This window comes from Thalassophryne amazonica, chromosome 17 (assembly GCF_902500255.1).
Source record: "Thalassophryne amazonica chromosome 17, fThaAma1.1, whole genome shotgun sequence".
Classification (NCBI taxonomy): Eukaryota; Metazoa; Chordata; class Actinopteri; order Batrachoidiformes; family Batrachoididae; genus Thalassophryne; species Thalassophryne amazonica.
In genome coordinates this window covers 44,684,973-44,702,111 of record NC_047119.1, presented here as the reverse complement: position 1 = coordinate 44,702,111, position 17,139 = coordinate 44,684,973, and the positions used below count along the sequence as shown (strand labels likewise).

The 17,139-nt window shown below is 41.4% G+C and overlaps 1 protein-coding gene across 1 annotated transcript in view; it reads left to right on the top strand.

Annotated features, from left to right (window-relative positions):
- The window catches only part of LOC117529226 (ephrin type-A receptor 5), a 161,064-nt gene that overhangs the window by 125,259 nt on the left and 18,666 nt on the right, over positions 1-17,139 (top strand). The window contains exons 13-16 of the mRNA XM_034191956.1: positions 1,167-1,228; positions 5,405-5,472; positions 5,563-5,704; positions 11,449-11,598. Coding sequence (XP_034047847.1) covers positions 1,167-1,228; positions 5,405-5,472; positions 5,563-5,704; positions 11,449-11,598 — 422 coding nt within the window. The remainder of the gene's footprint in view (positions 1-1,166; positions 1,229-5,404; positions 5,473-5,562; positions 5,705-11,448; positions 11,599-17,139) is intronic.

The window sequence follows — 17,139 nt, the reverse complement described above, 5'->3', positions numbered from 1 at the left end:
TTATATTTTTGTTGAGTATATATACACAGTAGTGTTCAGAATAATAGTAGTGCTATGTGACTAAAAAGATTAATCCAGGTTTGCCATTCTGGTTATTCTTCTATCCATTTTGATGGTTGTTTTCCGTTTTCTTCCACGCGTCTCTGGATTTTTTGTCCATTTTAAAGCATTGGAGATCATTGTAGATGAACAGCCTATAATTTTTTGCACCTGCGTATAGATTTTCCCCTCTCCAATCAACTTTTTAATCAAACTACGCTGTTCTTCTGAACAATGTCTTGAATGTCCCATTTTCCTCAGGCTTTCAAAGAGAAAAGCATGTTCAACAGGTGCTGGCTTCATCCTTAAATAGGGGACACCTGATTCACACCTGTTTGTTCCACAAAATTGACGAACTCACTGACTGAATGCCACACAAATATTATTGTGAACACCCCTTTTTCTGCTTTTTTTTACTAATAGCCCAATTTCATAGCCTTAAGAGTGTGCATATCATGAATACTTGGTCTTGTTGGATTTGTGAGAATCTACTGAATCTACTGGTACTTTGTTTCCCATATAACAATAACAAATATACTCAAAACCTGGATTAATCTTTTTAGTCACATAGCACTACTATTATTCTGAACACTACTGTATATATGTGTATGTACGTGTTTGTGTGTGTGTATATGTGTATATATATATATATGTATGTATATATATATATATATATGTGTATGTATATATATATATATATATATATGTATATATATATATATATATATGTATATATATATATGTGTATGTATGTGTATATGTGTGTGTGTATGTACAAGTAAACTCCATTAACTTGCCTATGTGTAATTCACATTTGGCTTTACTTGCGGCCGATTTGTCCACCCCGACAATTTAGACTACTGCATAAAGACTACTTTATCTTTTTGGTCAACCCTATTAACTTGTGGTTCGATTTAGTGGACCCCGACTTATGTGAGTTAACGGGGTTCACCTGTGTGTGGGTGTGTGTACGAGGTTCACCTGTGTATGTATGTATGTAATTATATATAAAATGTATGACTGTAGATGCACTGTCACCTTCACTTTGTGTAATCAGTGCACTAAAGTATTTGTCATTTTTTGTTTAGACCATTTATGGGTATTTTTGTTCTTGATTTTTATTTTAGGCAAGCCAGTGATGATTATTACAGAGTACATGGAGAACGGATCCCTGGACACTTTTCTTAAGGTAGGAAACGAGGAGAAATAAGTAACCAACAGAAGATAATGAAAAGTTGTTTGGATCATGGTTGAAGTCAAGATTTCATTCATTTCAGCTTCTAAAATGTGAAATTTTGCTGCATTTTTATTGGAAATGGAATATGTTTGCAAACACGAGAAATTTTGAGGCTATGGGTGATTTCAGAATCCAGTTTTTAGATATTTGACAATACGGTGGTAAAGACATTTCACAACAATGAACGTAAAACATGGTCATATGACAGGATGTGTTCATGTAGACTGCGGAAGACAAATTTCAGAAGATATGAGCGCATGGACTGTGGTCCGTAAAGGTGCTGATGCAGCAGTGCCGGGAGCCTTGGGGAGTCGTTTCTAATGGCAAAGGGCATCAGAGGAGCTGTAGAAAAACGCTGTGAAGTAATTACATGCATGGCTGGTGTCCTGAGACGAGTCTAAATGACATGGCTGTGACAAAACCAGGGTCTGGACTGGAACCAGGATTAGCTGTCTCAGCCATGCGTTAGGAGAAAGGCTCATAACTGAACATCTTTCTGCTCTTGTAAGTGGGATGTTCAGCGGACGGGTTCGTGGGAGTGTTTCTAGGTTGGAGCCAGAAAATGCCTGCCTGTGCAAATGAGGTAAAAGATGAGAAGGTGTGAAGGTCTACATTTAGAAATAAAGGCTCCATTATTTGCACATATTTCTCTTTGAGCTGATATTTTGTGCTGTTTTCTTGTTTTTGCTGGACCACACAAAAACAACAAAAATACGTGAAGCTGGAACCTTTGTGCAGGTTTTCTTTTTAATAGTCTGTGCTGCAGCCAATGTGTTGTCAGTGTGGGTGGAGCTAATCATCATATGTAAACAAATGAATGTCACAACTGCAAAGTTTAATAATGTGTTTAAAACAGGTTGTGTCACATGACCCCAGACTGTGTGTGTGTGTGTGTGTGTGTGTGTGTGTGTGTGTGTGTGTGTGTGTGTGTGTGTGTGTGTGTGTGTGTGTGTGTGTGTGTGTGTGTGTGTGTGTGTGTGTGTGTGTGTGTACGTGTGTGTGTGTGTGTGTGTGTGTATATATATATATATATATATATATATATATATATATATATCTTGGAAAGTGAGAGGATGCCTGAGGAGTGGAGACGAAGTCTGCTGGTTCCTATTTTCAAGAACAAAGGTGATGTGCAGAGCTGCAGTAACTACAGAGGCATAAAGTTAATCAGCTACAGCATGAAGTTATGGGAAAGAGCAGTAGAAGCTAGGCTTAGAAAACAGGTGAAGATCTGTGAGCAGCAATATGGTTTCATGCTGAGAAAGAGCACTACAGATGCAATATTTGCTCTGAGAATACTGTTGAAGTACAGAGAAGGCCAGAAAAAGTTACATTGTGTGTTTGTGGACTTAGAAAAAGCCTATGATAGGGTGCCAAGAGAAGAGCCGTGGTATTGTATGAGGAAGTCTGGAGTAGCAGAGAAGTACGTTAGGGTAGTGCAGGACATGTACAAGAATAGTGTGACAGAGGTGAGATGCGCAGTTGGAATGACAGACTCATTCAAGGTGGAGGTGGGATTACACCAAGGATCAGCTCTGAGTCCTTTCTTGTTTGCAGTGGTGATGGACAGGTTGACGGATGAGATTAGACAGGAGTCCCCATGGACTATGATGTTTGCAGATGACATTGTGATCTGTAGTGAGAGTAGAGAGCAAGTTGAGTCTAGTCTGGAGAGGTGGAGATATGCTTTGGAGAGAAGGGGAATGAAAGTCAGTAGAAGCAAGACTGAGTATATGTGTGTGAATGGGATGGAGCCCAGTGGAATAGTGCAGTTACAAGGAGTAGAAGTGGTGAAAGAAGATGACTTTAAATATTTGGGGTCAACTGTTCAAAATAATGGAGAGTGTGGTAAAGAGGTGAAGAAGAGAGTGCAGGCAGGGTGGAGTGGGTGGAGAAAGGTGGCAGGAGTGATTTGTGACCGAAGAAAATCAGCAAGAGTGAAGGGGAAAGTTTACAAGACAGTAGTGAGACCAGCTATGTTGTATGGTTTAGAGACGGTGGCACTAACAAAAAGACAGGAGGCAGAGCTGGAGGTGGCAGAGCTGAAGATGTTGAGATTCTCTTTGGGAGTGACAAGAATGGACAAGATTAGGAATGACCATATCAGAGGGACAGCTCAGGTGGGACGGTTTGGAGACAAAGTCAGAGAGGTGAGATTGAGATGGTTTGGACATGTGCAGAGGAGGGACCCAGGGTATATAGGGAGAAGGATGCTGAGGATGGAGCCACCAGGCAGGAGGAGAAGAGGGAGGCCAAAGAGGAGGTTTATGGATGTGCTGAGGGAGGACATGCAGGTGGTTGGTGTGACAGAGGAAGATACAGAGGACAGGGTGAGATGGAAACAATATATGCTGGACAAATCTTCTGCAATAGCAAGAAGGTTGTGGGATCACTTCCTGCCCTTTCTGTGTGGAGTTTGCATGTTCGGGTTTTAATCAACTGGTCAGAGCATCCGCTTCCCATGCCAGACATCGTGGGTTTGTGTCCCCAAGGGAGGAGTGGGAGGAGTCACAACAGAAACACATCACAGAGCGAGCTGCTGCACTAACACACAAATTAATGCTAAAATTTTACTATTTGTAAATACTGGAGCACCAACTTCTTAAGCGGTCCATTAATACCATTAGCTGCACAGCAAGACATATTAGACCATATTTGTAGTAAAAATAAACTACACATTCAAGTCCACAGCAGGTAGCAGTCACTGGTAGTGCTAGTGGCTACTACTAGCAGAACCCAGCACACTAGTTGTCACTCACAGTGTCCATGCTCTTAAGTATTTATAATTTTATGATTTAAAACAGCTTTAAATCTTGAGATGCATATAAATAAACCCTCAATGTTTTTCATGAAGGGGGCAGGGGTGGGACTGGCTGTATAGGTCAAAACCATTTTTGTATCGCGCTGTCGACATGCTTTTATCTGCTTTAAAGTTGGACTTTATACCATGGGAAGTGACGCTCTTTTGGAGACGCCGTTAAGTGGCCATTCAAGGAACTGCAGGTTTAGATGCTTCCGCATTGGCTTCAGGTTTCAGCACCAGAGGTTGTGGCTGAGACATTACCCAATAGAACACATGTAATTTTATATATTACTAGGTGATTTTTGCCTTAAAAGGATTTCATTGAGCTCGTTTTTGAGCTAACATGACTTAGAGCACATAAGATAGCAGGAAAGCCAGCAGATGTTTGGGTTTGTTTCGCTGACGACCTTGCTGCTATATCATAGGTTAATTTCTTTGCTGATTATTGATGTCTGTATGGATTTTTTGCTGGAAGGTAGATTTAAAAAGACGAGTAACTGAATGCCATAACTTATTATTATTATTATTTTTTTTTTTTAAGAAGAGGTCATAGATGCCCCCCCATGATTGAGGCTGACCCAGTTTTCCATCGATGATACGCAGCACTCCAGGCATTCAGGCTTGTTTGATTATCATTACAGAGCTTTTTAATTATAATTAAGTGTAGATGTTTGCCAGAGTGTAGTCATTACCATGAGGTGTAGACATACTGTTTACACCTGTCATTTACTGCACATTGGGGTATAAATAACCAAAGTTTCTTGCAACTTACAGCAGCACCATAGTGCAGACAAAAGAACTGTGGTTCGCTCTCACAGCATCAAGGTGTTGGTTTGATTCCTTACCAAAACCAAGTTCTGTTGGGAGTTTTTAATTTATTTATTTTTACGTACATCCGCCAAGGACGTAATAAAATGATCTGCATTGATTTATTTATTTGTCTGTCAGAAGATTATGTCAAAACGACTGCATGGATTATGTAACATTATGATAGCCACACACCCTCTTTTGAAAAATAACTTATTACATCAAAGGTCACCCATACTGAGACAGCGATGTGATTGTATATCTTGGAGAATTTACATGTCAGCATTGACAAAATCTGATCTTGATCTTGTTTGGAGATGTTCAGTCAGATAACTGATCTACCTGTTTTTTTATTTAAAAAGTGATTTATCATCTCATCCTAAATTGATAATTTGTTTCGGCATTTGCATCTGTTAATAGTAAATAATTTTGCAAACAAAAATGCTGAAACTGAACCAGTTTGGGGAAAAATGGTGAATAATGACATCTTTACTGTCATAGTTTTCTCCTTTTTTCAGAAAAATGATGCTCAGTTTACTGTAATCCAGCTGGTTGGAATGCTGCGTGGCATTGCATCTGGCATGAGGTACCAAAACACGACGCCGATTGAGAATGGTTGGCTTCTCAGTGAGACCTGGATGTGGTTTAATCCTGTTCTGTGCTTTCATAAATGCAGGTACCTTTCTGACATGGGCTATATCCACCGGGACCTTGCAGCTCGGAACATCCTGGTCAACAGCAATCTGGTGTGCAAAGTGTCAGATTTTGGACTCTCCAGAGTTCTGGAAGATGACCCAGAGGCTGCATACACAACACGGGTAAGACTGGACTATTGTCTTGAAAGAATAATAGCAAGAGAAAAAGTCTAGATTTACTTCAGTGGACATTCTCCTTACCTCCACCAAGGAAGTTGGACGAGGTAATGTTTTCGCCCCTGTTTGTTTGTTTGTTTGTTTGTGAACAGCCTGTAACCCACAATTTTTCATATATATCATTATGAATTTTATTTTTTTCACAGAGGATTCATATCCTGATAGGCAAGAACTGATTCAGTTTTCAAGGTCAGAGGGTGAAGGTCAAAGTCAGGTAAAATCTTGGAAAATTGGAAAAAAATCCCTATATTTAATATTGAACAAATTTTCAAAAAATCACAACTGTCAAAATTGAATTTCTTTCACATTTGAGAGCTTTATGTAGGATGGTGTCCTTTACTGGCTGACAAAGTTTGATCTGGATCTGATCTGGATTACAGATTTTGTGGCCATTTAAATTTTACATTGAAAACCACATTTAATGTATATTTTAGATTATATCTTAAACATGCCCCAATCACTCTCATATTTGAAAGTGAGGTACAAACTGGGACTCACTGTCGCCTGACAAAGTTTAATCTGGATCTGATCTGGATTGTGGATTTTGTGGACATTTGAATTTAATATTGAAAAACCCATTTAATGTACATTTTGCATTATGTCTTAGTCAAAACTTCTTCAATCACTCTCATTTTTTTGTTGTGGATCTACACCATCAAAATTGGATGGAGGTTCCAATTTTATGCCTATTCGTCTATCTTCCAGTTGAAAAAGAATTCAGAAACCAAAAAAGTTTGAAAAAAAAAAACCTGACACCACCACAAAAAAAAGTTTGATTCAAGTGCATGAACTAAATACATAGTGCTGACATGTGATCACATCTAATTTAGCTTATGAAAAGCCACTTCTAACAGGACTTTGACCTTGAAAATATTTTACAAGGTAGAGATTTGTGGAATTGGAAACTGGTGTTGGCAGAGGTTTGCGCTTTACGAGCGCGGAGCTTGAGTTTAATTCTGAGTTTACTGGCTTTCTCTCACATTTTGTGTTGTGTGGAACGTTCTAAAGGTTCTTCCACACTTCAGGAATTTTTTCAGGAACTACAAACTTCTCAGAAAATCAGAACCTCACTCCAAAGGACTAGGAATGTTTTGGTTCATTCTAAAATATAGCTATTGAACCATTTTTCATGTCTAGCGAGTCTATAATAAATACATGGATCTTCAGAGGGTCGCTGCTCAGACGTTAACAGCAGCATTTTCCCAAATGTTAGAACTTTGGTTCACAGAAAATGCAGCAAACTCAGAAGTGATTACGAGGAGGAAGCGCTTATGCAGAAATGTCCGTGACTTGAAATGGAGTCCTTCAGTAATAGAATTTCATGTGATCTTAGAATACTGCAGAGTCTGAAGTGGTACAGAAAGAAGAGCAAAAAAGGAATAAAATTATAAAGAAGAATACAGAATTATAATATCTGAAGCAGCTTTAACAGAGAAGAGCCACTATGAAAGAAAAAGCTCTTAATTTTTAGCAGTGGATTTGATTTCCTTCACCTATGGTTCATACGTATAGAAGCAGATGAAATGGGACTTCCTTACAGGATTGCTGGTGGGAGGTGATGGTCTAGTGGTTAAGGTGTTGGGCTTGAGTCCAGAAGATCATGGGTTCAAATCCCCGCCTGACTGGAAAATCACTAAGGGCCCTTGGGCAAGGCCTTTAATCCCCTATTGCTCCCGGTGTGTAGTGAGTGCCTTGTATGGCAGCACCCTGACATCAGGGTGAATGTGAGACATACACTCAACAAAAATATAAACGCAACACTTTTGGTTTTGCTCCCATTTTGTATGAGATGAACTCAAAGATCTAAAACTTTTTCCACATACACAATATCACCATTTCCCTCAAATATTGTTCACAAACCAGTCTAAATCTGTGATAGTGAGCACTTCTCCTTTGCTGAGATAATCCATCCCACCTCACAGGTGTGCCATATCAAGATGCTGATTAGACACCATGATTAGTGCACAGGTGTGCCTTAGACTGCCCACAATAAAAGGCCACTCTGAAAGGTGCAGTTTTGTTTTATTGGGGGGGGATACCAGTCAGTATCTGGTGTGACCACCATTTGCCTCATGCAGTGCAACACATCTCCTTCGCATAGAGTTGATCAGGTTGTCAATTGTGGCCTGTGGAATGTTGGTCCACTCCTCTTCAATGGCTGTGCGAAGTTGCTGGATATTGGCAGGAACTGGTACACGCTGTCGTATACGCCGGTCCAGAGCATCCCAAACATGCTCAGTGGGTGACATGTCCGGTGAGTATGCCGGCCATCAAGAACTGGGACATTTTCAGCTTCCAAGAATTGTGTACAGATCCTTGCAACATGGGGCCGTGCCTTATCCTGCTGCAACATGAGGTGATGTTCTTGGATGGCACAACAATGGGCCTCAGGATCTCGTCACGGTATCGCTGTGCATTCAAAATGCCATCAATAAAATGCACCTGTGTTCTTCGTCCATAACAGACGCCTGCCCATACCATAACCCCACCGCCACCATGGACCACTCGATCCACAACACTGACATCAGAAAACCGCTCACCCACACAACGCCACACACGCTGTCTGCCATCTGCCCTGGACAGTGTGAACCGGGATTCTTCCGTGAAGAGAACACCTTTCCAACGTGCCAAACGCCAGCGATTGTGAGCATTTGCCCACTCAAGTCGGTTACGACAACGAACTGGAGTCAGGTCGAGACCCCGATGAGGACGACGAGCATGCAGATGAGCTTCCCTGAGACGGTTTCTGACAGTTTGTGCAGAAATTCTTTGGTTATGCAAACCGATTGTTTCAGCAGCTGTCCGAGTGGCTGGTCTCAGACGATCTTGGAGGTGAACATGCTGGATGTGGAGGTCCTGGGCTGGTGTGGTTACACGTGGTCTGCGGTTGTGAGGCTGGTTGGATGTACTGCCAAATTCTCTGAAACGCCTTTGGAGACGGCTTATGGTAGAGAAATGAACATTCAATACACGAGCAACAGCTCTGGTTGACATTCCTGCTGTCAGCATGCCAATTGCACGCTCCCTCAAATCTTGCGACATCTGTGGCATTGTGCTGTGTGATAAAACTGCACCTTTCAGAGTGGCCTTTTATTGTGGGCAGTCTAAGGCACACCTGTGCACTAATCATGGTGTCTAATCAGCATCTTGATATGGCACACCTGTGAGGTGGGATGGATTATCTCAGCAAAGGAGAAGTGCTCATTATCACAGATTTCGACTGGTTTGTGAACAATATTTGAGGGAAATGGTGATATTGTGTATGTGGAAAAAGTTTTAGATCTTTGAGTTCATCTCATACAAAATGGGAGCAAAACCAAAAGTGTTGAGTTTATATTTTTGTTGAGTGTAATTGTAAAGCGCTTTCTGCATCTGATGCAGATGGAAAAGCGCTATATAAATGCAGTCCATTTACCATTTGCTGGACTCAACCTTATGGACAAGGTGAGGAAATGGAAGAACCATGAAGTAGAACCACTGCTCCACTTTAAGATGAGCTGTTTGGTGTCTGATGAAGACTATTGGGAGCTTTGACAGGCACAGCCAACTGGAGGAGACTTCAGAGTAGATCCACAACATGCAACAGGAATTAAACAGTATACTCTATTTGGCAGTGGAACACATTGGTGTCCCAGAGGAGGATCTGGTCAAGTGGCTGGTGGGAATTTTTCCCACTAAAACTGAGTTTAGTATGTTGTAGATGACATCTGTTGAGTCTTGTTTTGGGCTGTACCAGGACTGCAAACATGTGCTCCTACTGCATGTTGCCGCATTCACCAAACTAAGGAACTACCCTGGATAGTGGTTGGCAGCCGTCCAGACAGACATCTGGTCCGTTCCCACCTCTCAAAAGTAACCATTTATCTGCTGTTCCTAAGGGACATATGGGCATGCCCTTTGCCTTTTCTGATTGGTAGAGGTCTTCAACACTAAGGGACTTGCACACTGAATCCTTGTCTGGGAAGCAAGCCATGTGGCCATGGTGACAATGCAAGTAATGCACCTCATCTGAGTCTCCCAAAGTAACCAGTTATTTGTTGCAAAAATGCATGTCTATTTGTCTATCTTGCTCTATTTTTTTAATTTACAAATGCTTATATTAAGTAACAGCACAGGCTGTGGTATGGACATGTGCTAAAAAAGAGATTTCCTCGTACAGAAATGGTGTGTGACTTGTATTCCTTTTTTTTTTTATCTTCAAAATGGATTTTTTTTTTTTTTTTTTTTTTTGGACAGGTGTGAGTTGTACTTCAAAAATTAAGGTATACATTAAAAAAAAAAAAAATCTCTCATCAAAGTATTCCGACATTGTGTTCTTTTGCCTATGAATGTGTCTCACTTGAACCTTGCCTATACTGTCTTATTATTTCCGGTGGTACTATAAACGTCGGCTTTCTGAAAACAGACAGAAATATGTACGAAATGAACATAGAGCATGAACAGAATGCTCCGCCCATATTTAATGTTGACCATAAATGAGCCTTTAAGGTGGTCCTGGCTGCAGGGAGTTAGCACCACTGGTGTGACACAAACACGTCCGCACAATCAGCAGCGTCAGGTTTTAAGTTGAGCTGTGCGTTGGTGTCTGAGTGGCGTCCTGTCAATCGGAGATGGGTTGTCTCCTGCAGAAGAAGGGCCAATTAGTACCCGGTTCAGGCACTACAGCACTCAATTAGCACAGTCTCACTGCCTCGGCACCAAATATCTTGTCAGTTACCTCTCACTGCCTCGCTCATCGCTCTCCCTGACAGAGCTGTGAGTCATATAATTCACACCCTTCAACTAATCAGAAGCAAAGATAACCTGCTGCTGTGTTCTTCATCACACTCATTTCCCTACTCATCAGCTGAAGTAACAGTTTCCTCTGGAACTCAGCAGTTGTCCTGTGAACTTTTCAGTCTTGGCAAACTAAATGTGATAATGAAGATGACAAAAACGAGAAGTAGTAGTTTAATCTCTGACAAATTGTAGAAGAAAGTACAACTTGGTAACAAATTTGTGTTCGTCGAGGTTTTGGACTTTGTTCTCCATGGCGACTGCAGTGGTAGCGGGTTAAGTAAGATCGCTCAGATGTCCCTCCGAGCCACATCCCCCAGCTCCTCTTTGGGGATTCCAAGGTGTTCCCAGGCCAGATAAGATATATACTCCTTCCAGCATGTTCTGGATCGATCACATTCCTGTTGGATGTGCTCAGAAGGTCAATGTAAGGTGTGTTGCAGACACCTTCATCACACAGTGAATGGCCTCAGATAACATGTGGCTCTTGGCGGCACGGTGGCTTAGTGGTTACGACTAATGCCTCACGGCAAGAAGGTTGTGGGATCGCTTCCCGCCCTTTCTATCTGGAGTTTCCATGTTCTCCCCATGTTTGTGTGGCTTTCCTCAGTTTCCTCCCATAATCAAAAACATGTTTTTTAAGGGTCTGCTCCTTTCTCTTCCACTGACCAAGGCAGCGTCTCTACGTCTTGTATCCAAACTCTTGTCCATTTATTCACTGTCTAGAATTCATTACCACAGGTGAGAACTGGTTCATAATTGGCTCAGATTCAACATTCACACAGGAGCAAGTTCACAGCATAACCCTAAATTGATTATTTCAAAGGGCTACAACAGTGTGTTCTGATCTTTTTGTGATGTCACAGGGTGTCATGGTGATGTCTGAACCCGCATCGTTTCTGTTTCTGTCACAGGGAGGGAAGATTCCTATTCGCTGGACGGCTCCAGAGGCGATCGCCTTCAGAAAGTTCACTTCGGCCAGTGATGTGTGGAGTTATGGGATTGTTATGTGGGAAGTGATGTCATATGGAGAGAGACCCTACTGGGAGATGTCCAATCAAGATGTAAGTTTGATTGAACAGACAACGTGTGACGTATATTTTATGTCAAGTATAGAATTATTTTTTCTATTTCTGTTATGAAGTTTTCACTCATGTCCGTCAGCAGGATTACTCAGGAAACCAACAGGTTTTAATGAAAAAATAAAAGAAACTAGAGACTTCTGACACCTACTGGTCAAGTAATGTATAGCGCACACACTTTGATCATTCAAGCTGGAAGCCACACTGCACAATTTTTGTGAACATGAAACAGCATGCAACATTGTAGTTATTGATCAGTAATTTTTAGTGCTTTGGGTGAAGGTCCATAGCATGCTCGTACATTAAACGTTCGATGAATCTTTTGGAAATTTGGTAGAAACAGTCCTTGGGGGACTGTGTGGTCATGGTAAGTCGGGCTTTCTGATTGAATCAAATCAAAGTCAAATCAAATTGATTAATTTATATAGTGCCAACTCATGACAGTCGCCTCAAGGCGCTTCACAGAACACAACTCGGAAAACAGAACAAAATGAATTAAAAGATTAAAAACATAATAAAAGCAAAACATAAAAGAGTAAAAAGAATAAAAAATAACATAATATACTAACGGAAAAACAAGGAAAACAAATGGGTCTTAAGTCTTGATTTAAAAGTCTCCACAGAATCCGACTGCCTTAAGTGCGCAGGGAGATCGTTCCACAGAGCAGGGGCATAAGAGAAAGCTCTGACCCGCAGACTTTTTATTCACCTTAGGAACACAGAGAAGTCTTGCACCCTGCGAACACAGGGCCTGAGCCGGTACGTAGGGCTTAACCAGGTCAGCCAGGAAGGGAGGTGCCAGCCCGTGAACAATTTTATAGGCCAGTAGCAGAACCTTAAAATCTGATCTCACAGAGACAGGAAGCCAATGAAGGGATGCCAAAATGAGCATAATGTGATTAAACTTTCTGCTTCGTGCCAAAAGTCTGATAGCAGCATTTTAAACCAATGGAAGACCCCTAATGCTGGACTGTGGTAAACCAGAAAATAGAGCATTACAATAGTCCAATCTAGAAGAAATAAATGCATGAATCGGGGGTCTCAGCATCAGCCGCAGAGAGGATGGGACAAATCTTCGCTATCGTATTTCACAGATGAAAGAGAGCAGTCCTCGTAATGTCTCTAATGTGGAGGTCGAAGGATAATGTAGGATAATTTCAGCCTTATCAGACTTTAAAAGTAGGACGTTACCAGACATCTGGCTTCTCAATGATGCAAGGCAGTCTTCTAAGGATTTTATGTGAATGAGATTACCAGCCGTTATCGGCATGTACAACTGAGTATTGTCAGCATAGCAATGAAAGGCAATCCCAAAAGGCTGCAGTATATGGCCAAGGGGTGCTACATAAAGGGAGAAAAACAGGGGGCCTAAGACAGATCCCTGTGGAACCCCAAACTTCATGTCACTAAAGCCCCTTTCACACCGGGGCTGGTTCGAGTTGCGTCGGGCGTCGTCATGACACCGCCACGTGGAAGCAACTCAGTGTTGAGACGATGCAGCTCGACGCCGCAACAGCGCGAGGGGCGCAAAGGACGAAGCAAATCAGATGCCAAAAATTAAACGTTTAATTTTTTTGCGTCCTGTACGCGATGCAGAAAGGAAGTGGTTTCAGCGCAAGTCAGGGCAAAACGACGTTACTTGATGTGACTGGAAGCCACACCCTCACAATACAACGTTACACAACGTCAATTTATGATTCCTGCTGTGTTCCATTGTTCCCACAGTGTAAAATCAGGCAGGATTGTTTTTATACCGTGTACACAATGCAGTGAAACTACACGTTCAGAAAGAGCACAGAAAAAAAAATGCTGCTGATTTCAGCTTCTCACTCTTCTCTCACAAATGTGTTTAAATAAAGTCCATAAAAGTCCTACTCACAGACTGATTGCCAGAGACAGGACATGTACACATCAAATATAACTCCAGACATCTCCACATTTACTCACAGACTGTTCGTTTGCACGCACGTGCACACGGTCAAAGGAAGAAAGATAAACTATAACAGAACTCAGAGCACAAACCTGCAGCTCAGCACCAGAACAAATATAAACTAGAAGAGAAATCAGAGTGCACAGTTTGGCTGCAGCCAAACTGTGCACTCTGATTTCTCTATGCAGAGAACCTACAGGCTGCGTTTCACCTTCTCTCTGACTCGCACCTGACGCAGACATTCTTGCATTGTCATGACGCCACAGGACGCAACTCGAAGCAGGTCCGGTGTGAAAAGGGGCTTATGGTTAGAGGTAGTGTTATTGTACAAAACACAGTAAGAACAACTGGACAAGTATGACGTCAACCACACAAGGGCACTTCCAGTAATCCCAACCTGATTCTCCAGCCTATCAATTAAAATATTATGATCCACTCTATCAAACGGCGCACTAAGATCTAACAGCACCAAAGCCGTCGTGGTGTCCGAGTCCATTGCTCCCAGAAGGTCATTCATTACTTCAATGAGCGCTGTCTCTGTGGAGTGATATGTTTGAAAAGGCAGACTGCAATGCCTCAAAAAGATTATTCTCAGTAAGATGATCCATGAGTTACCGTGAAACCACTTTTTCCAGAATTTTAGAGCAAAATGATAGATCTGATATTGGCCTATATTTTTTTCAATACACTAAGGTCAAGATTAGATTTCTTAAGTAATGGTTTAATCACTGCAGGTTGTGGTTTTTGTAGAGGTTACAAGTTTCATCATCGCACCTAGTGAGATACTATCAAATTCTGTAAATCTAGGTTACACCACAGTGGTAACACCCACCTCCATAGCAGGGTGCAGTGGCTGGGCCAAGGCATGCTGGGATATGCTTAACCTAATGCCTTCTATTTTCTTCTCAAAATAATCCAAGAAGTCCTGTGCTGAAAAGGGACAGCGACTAACAGGTGGCTGTCCATGAATGAGTAATGCTACTGTGTCAAACAAAAACTTGGAATTATGCTTGTTTTTACTGATCAAATCACAATAATAGGCCCACTTTGTAGCCAGTAGTGCATGCTTATAATCTAAGATAGCATCACACCACGCAAGGTCGAACACCTCTAATTTGGAGCTATTTGAATGCCTGTGGGCCTCCCAAGAACGGCAAAAAAACAGGGAAAAAAAACAAACAAAAAAGCCCATTTTTCGCACTGTTCAATTTATTGCAGAAACTCTGTTCAATAACTTTTTCTCTAATTTTGCATAAAGAAACTTATGGGGGCTGCCTGCAGACAAACAAAATACACTCATTGTCCCTGAATAATTCCAAGGGACCCCCAAAAGTGCCAAAATGACATTTTGCATCCTTTTCAATTGCAGGAAAACTGCTCAGTAACTTTCCTTTTTCTACTTTCATTTTGCATTTTGAGTTGCAATTGAAAAACTGTAAATTTTTTAATTTTCTCAAAAACTATTCAGTGAATTTTTTGAGATGCTGTGCAGACATTCCTTGGGTGACTATCTGGCCTTGATAAGTTGGACTTTCCAATTGAATGCCCATGCTCCCCTCAGATAGGTTAACAGTTTTGGGAGAATATATATACAAATGACTTTCTTAATGCCACTTTCCCCATATTTGGTCAAAATTACTCTTTCAGTCCAAAGGACTTCAGTGTCTCTTGGTCCTGCTTTTTCCAAATTTACTGAGAATTTTTATTTAAAATTTCAGTGAATAAAGTTTAATTTAATTGTGAGCATTTTGGCATTGGTCTTCATTCAGTTTGGCTTTGTCTCATCATTTTAGAAAAAAATCTTTATTCCCCCTATAGGACAAGTAAAAATTCCCCCAAATTAACGTTGAAGTGTGTGTATGGCTGTCAAATGAGGCGATTCTCTGTTTATTGATGATGCAGCTGACGAAAAAACAGCAGGGCACCTTCTGCAGCGTTGAAGATGAAAATATTACCTCACAATTAGCTGAATGGTTCACAAGCTGTTTGCTGTGCAAACTGAGGAGAAAAAAAAATCAACCTGAGAAGTTTCGAATGCAAAAAGGTAGAGTGAACCTTTCGATTCCTGAAGGCAAGTCTGAAGGCAAAATGCTGCACGAACCAGCAGGAGCTAAAAACGGGTGGAGTGGAAGCCTGGCAGAGCGTTGGCAGTGATGAAAGCCGCCATCTGGCATTTCAAGAATCTCAACAAAGATTTTCAGGTTTAGCAGATCTTACTCTCTCTAATTCTGATCTCTTAAAAGAGCTTCCACATACAAGAAACAGCTGATTCCTGCATCCTGCACCTGATTTAGATGTAAATCTCAAATTAAAGCTGAAATTCTGAACTTTGAATGTTCATTACTTGTTAAGTATTCTGTGGTAAATGGGGGAAAAATAACAGTGTCCAAAGATTAATGGATCCAACTGTATGAACGTGCAGCCCGGCAGTGACCTCTTCATCCTGAGCTCTTCTCCTCCTCCTCCCTCTCCGTTTGGTTATTAGTCTGTCTGTGAGAAGTCTGGAGAGGAGGATGAGAGCAGAGGAGAAGACGTTTGATGTTTAATTGAAAGTGTTATGCATGTTATCATGTTATGTTTCTGTGATCTGCACAAGAAAGTACTCGTGCTCTCTCTCGCGCTCTCTCTTTCTCTCCTTCTGTTTCTGCTTTTCTCTCACTTTGTCTCTCTTCTCACTCCTCCTTTCTCCCTCTCCAAAATGCAGCCTCTTCTTGCCCTTTCTTTCGCCTTGCCCGTCCTCCACATTTCCCACCCCTGTCTGTCATTCACGCTCTGATCTTTTCTCCATGTCAGTCTGACGTGCAGCTGTTAGCTCATGCTTCACTCTGCGTGTACGTTTGGGCGTGCACCTGCATCGGGTGCGCTCATATTTATATTTTCTGCAAGTTTGACACAAGCACTGACTGTCATGAACTTAACAACTCAATTCTTTCCAGTGTCTTGCACTGGCAGAGCGAGGCTGAAAACTGCAGCCTGTTTTCCACTGCGGTAAGAGCCGGGCTTTATTTATTATTCAGCCAACTCAGGAAAAAAAATGTTTCTGTGATTCACTGCTGCATCTTGTTGCAGACAGAAGTGATAACTGGGCTGTAGGCCGTGCAAATTAAATCATGTTTTTGGGATTAGTTGATCTTCACAGTGGGATTCTTTGCTTGCAGTCTCATTGGAGTTTTCAGAGTGGGGTCAGATAAACAGCAGAAACTCTGCAGGATTAGTAGCAAATCAGCTTCGAGTGTCATCCACAGAGAAGCCTATTCTGCCGTTTAGTAGCAAATACAAACCAGCTGAGATAAAATAGAGTGGACAAAAATGTCACATTTCAGTCAGACACTAGCTATTGCAACTTGATTAACTTCTGTTCAATTTATTGATGTATAAAGTACCAAATTGCAACAAAAATCTGTTATAGTGCACCTTGCGATGTTGTAAAGCATTGCTATATAGTGCGTCTTTCTTAAAGCACCAGGCTTGTACCATGCAATGTGTAGAAAAACAACAGTAGCATACCTGTAGTGTAACTTTAGTGCACCACGCCGCCTATGGAAATCCTCCTGAGTCCGGTTTCATAAAGCAGCCTAATCTTTTAATCTATT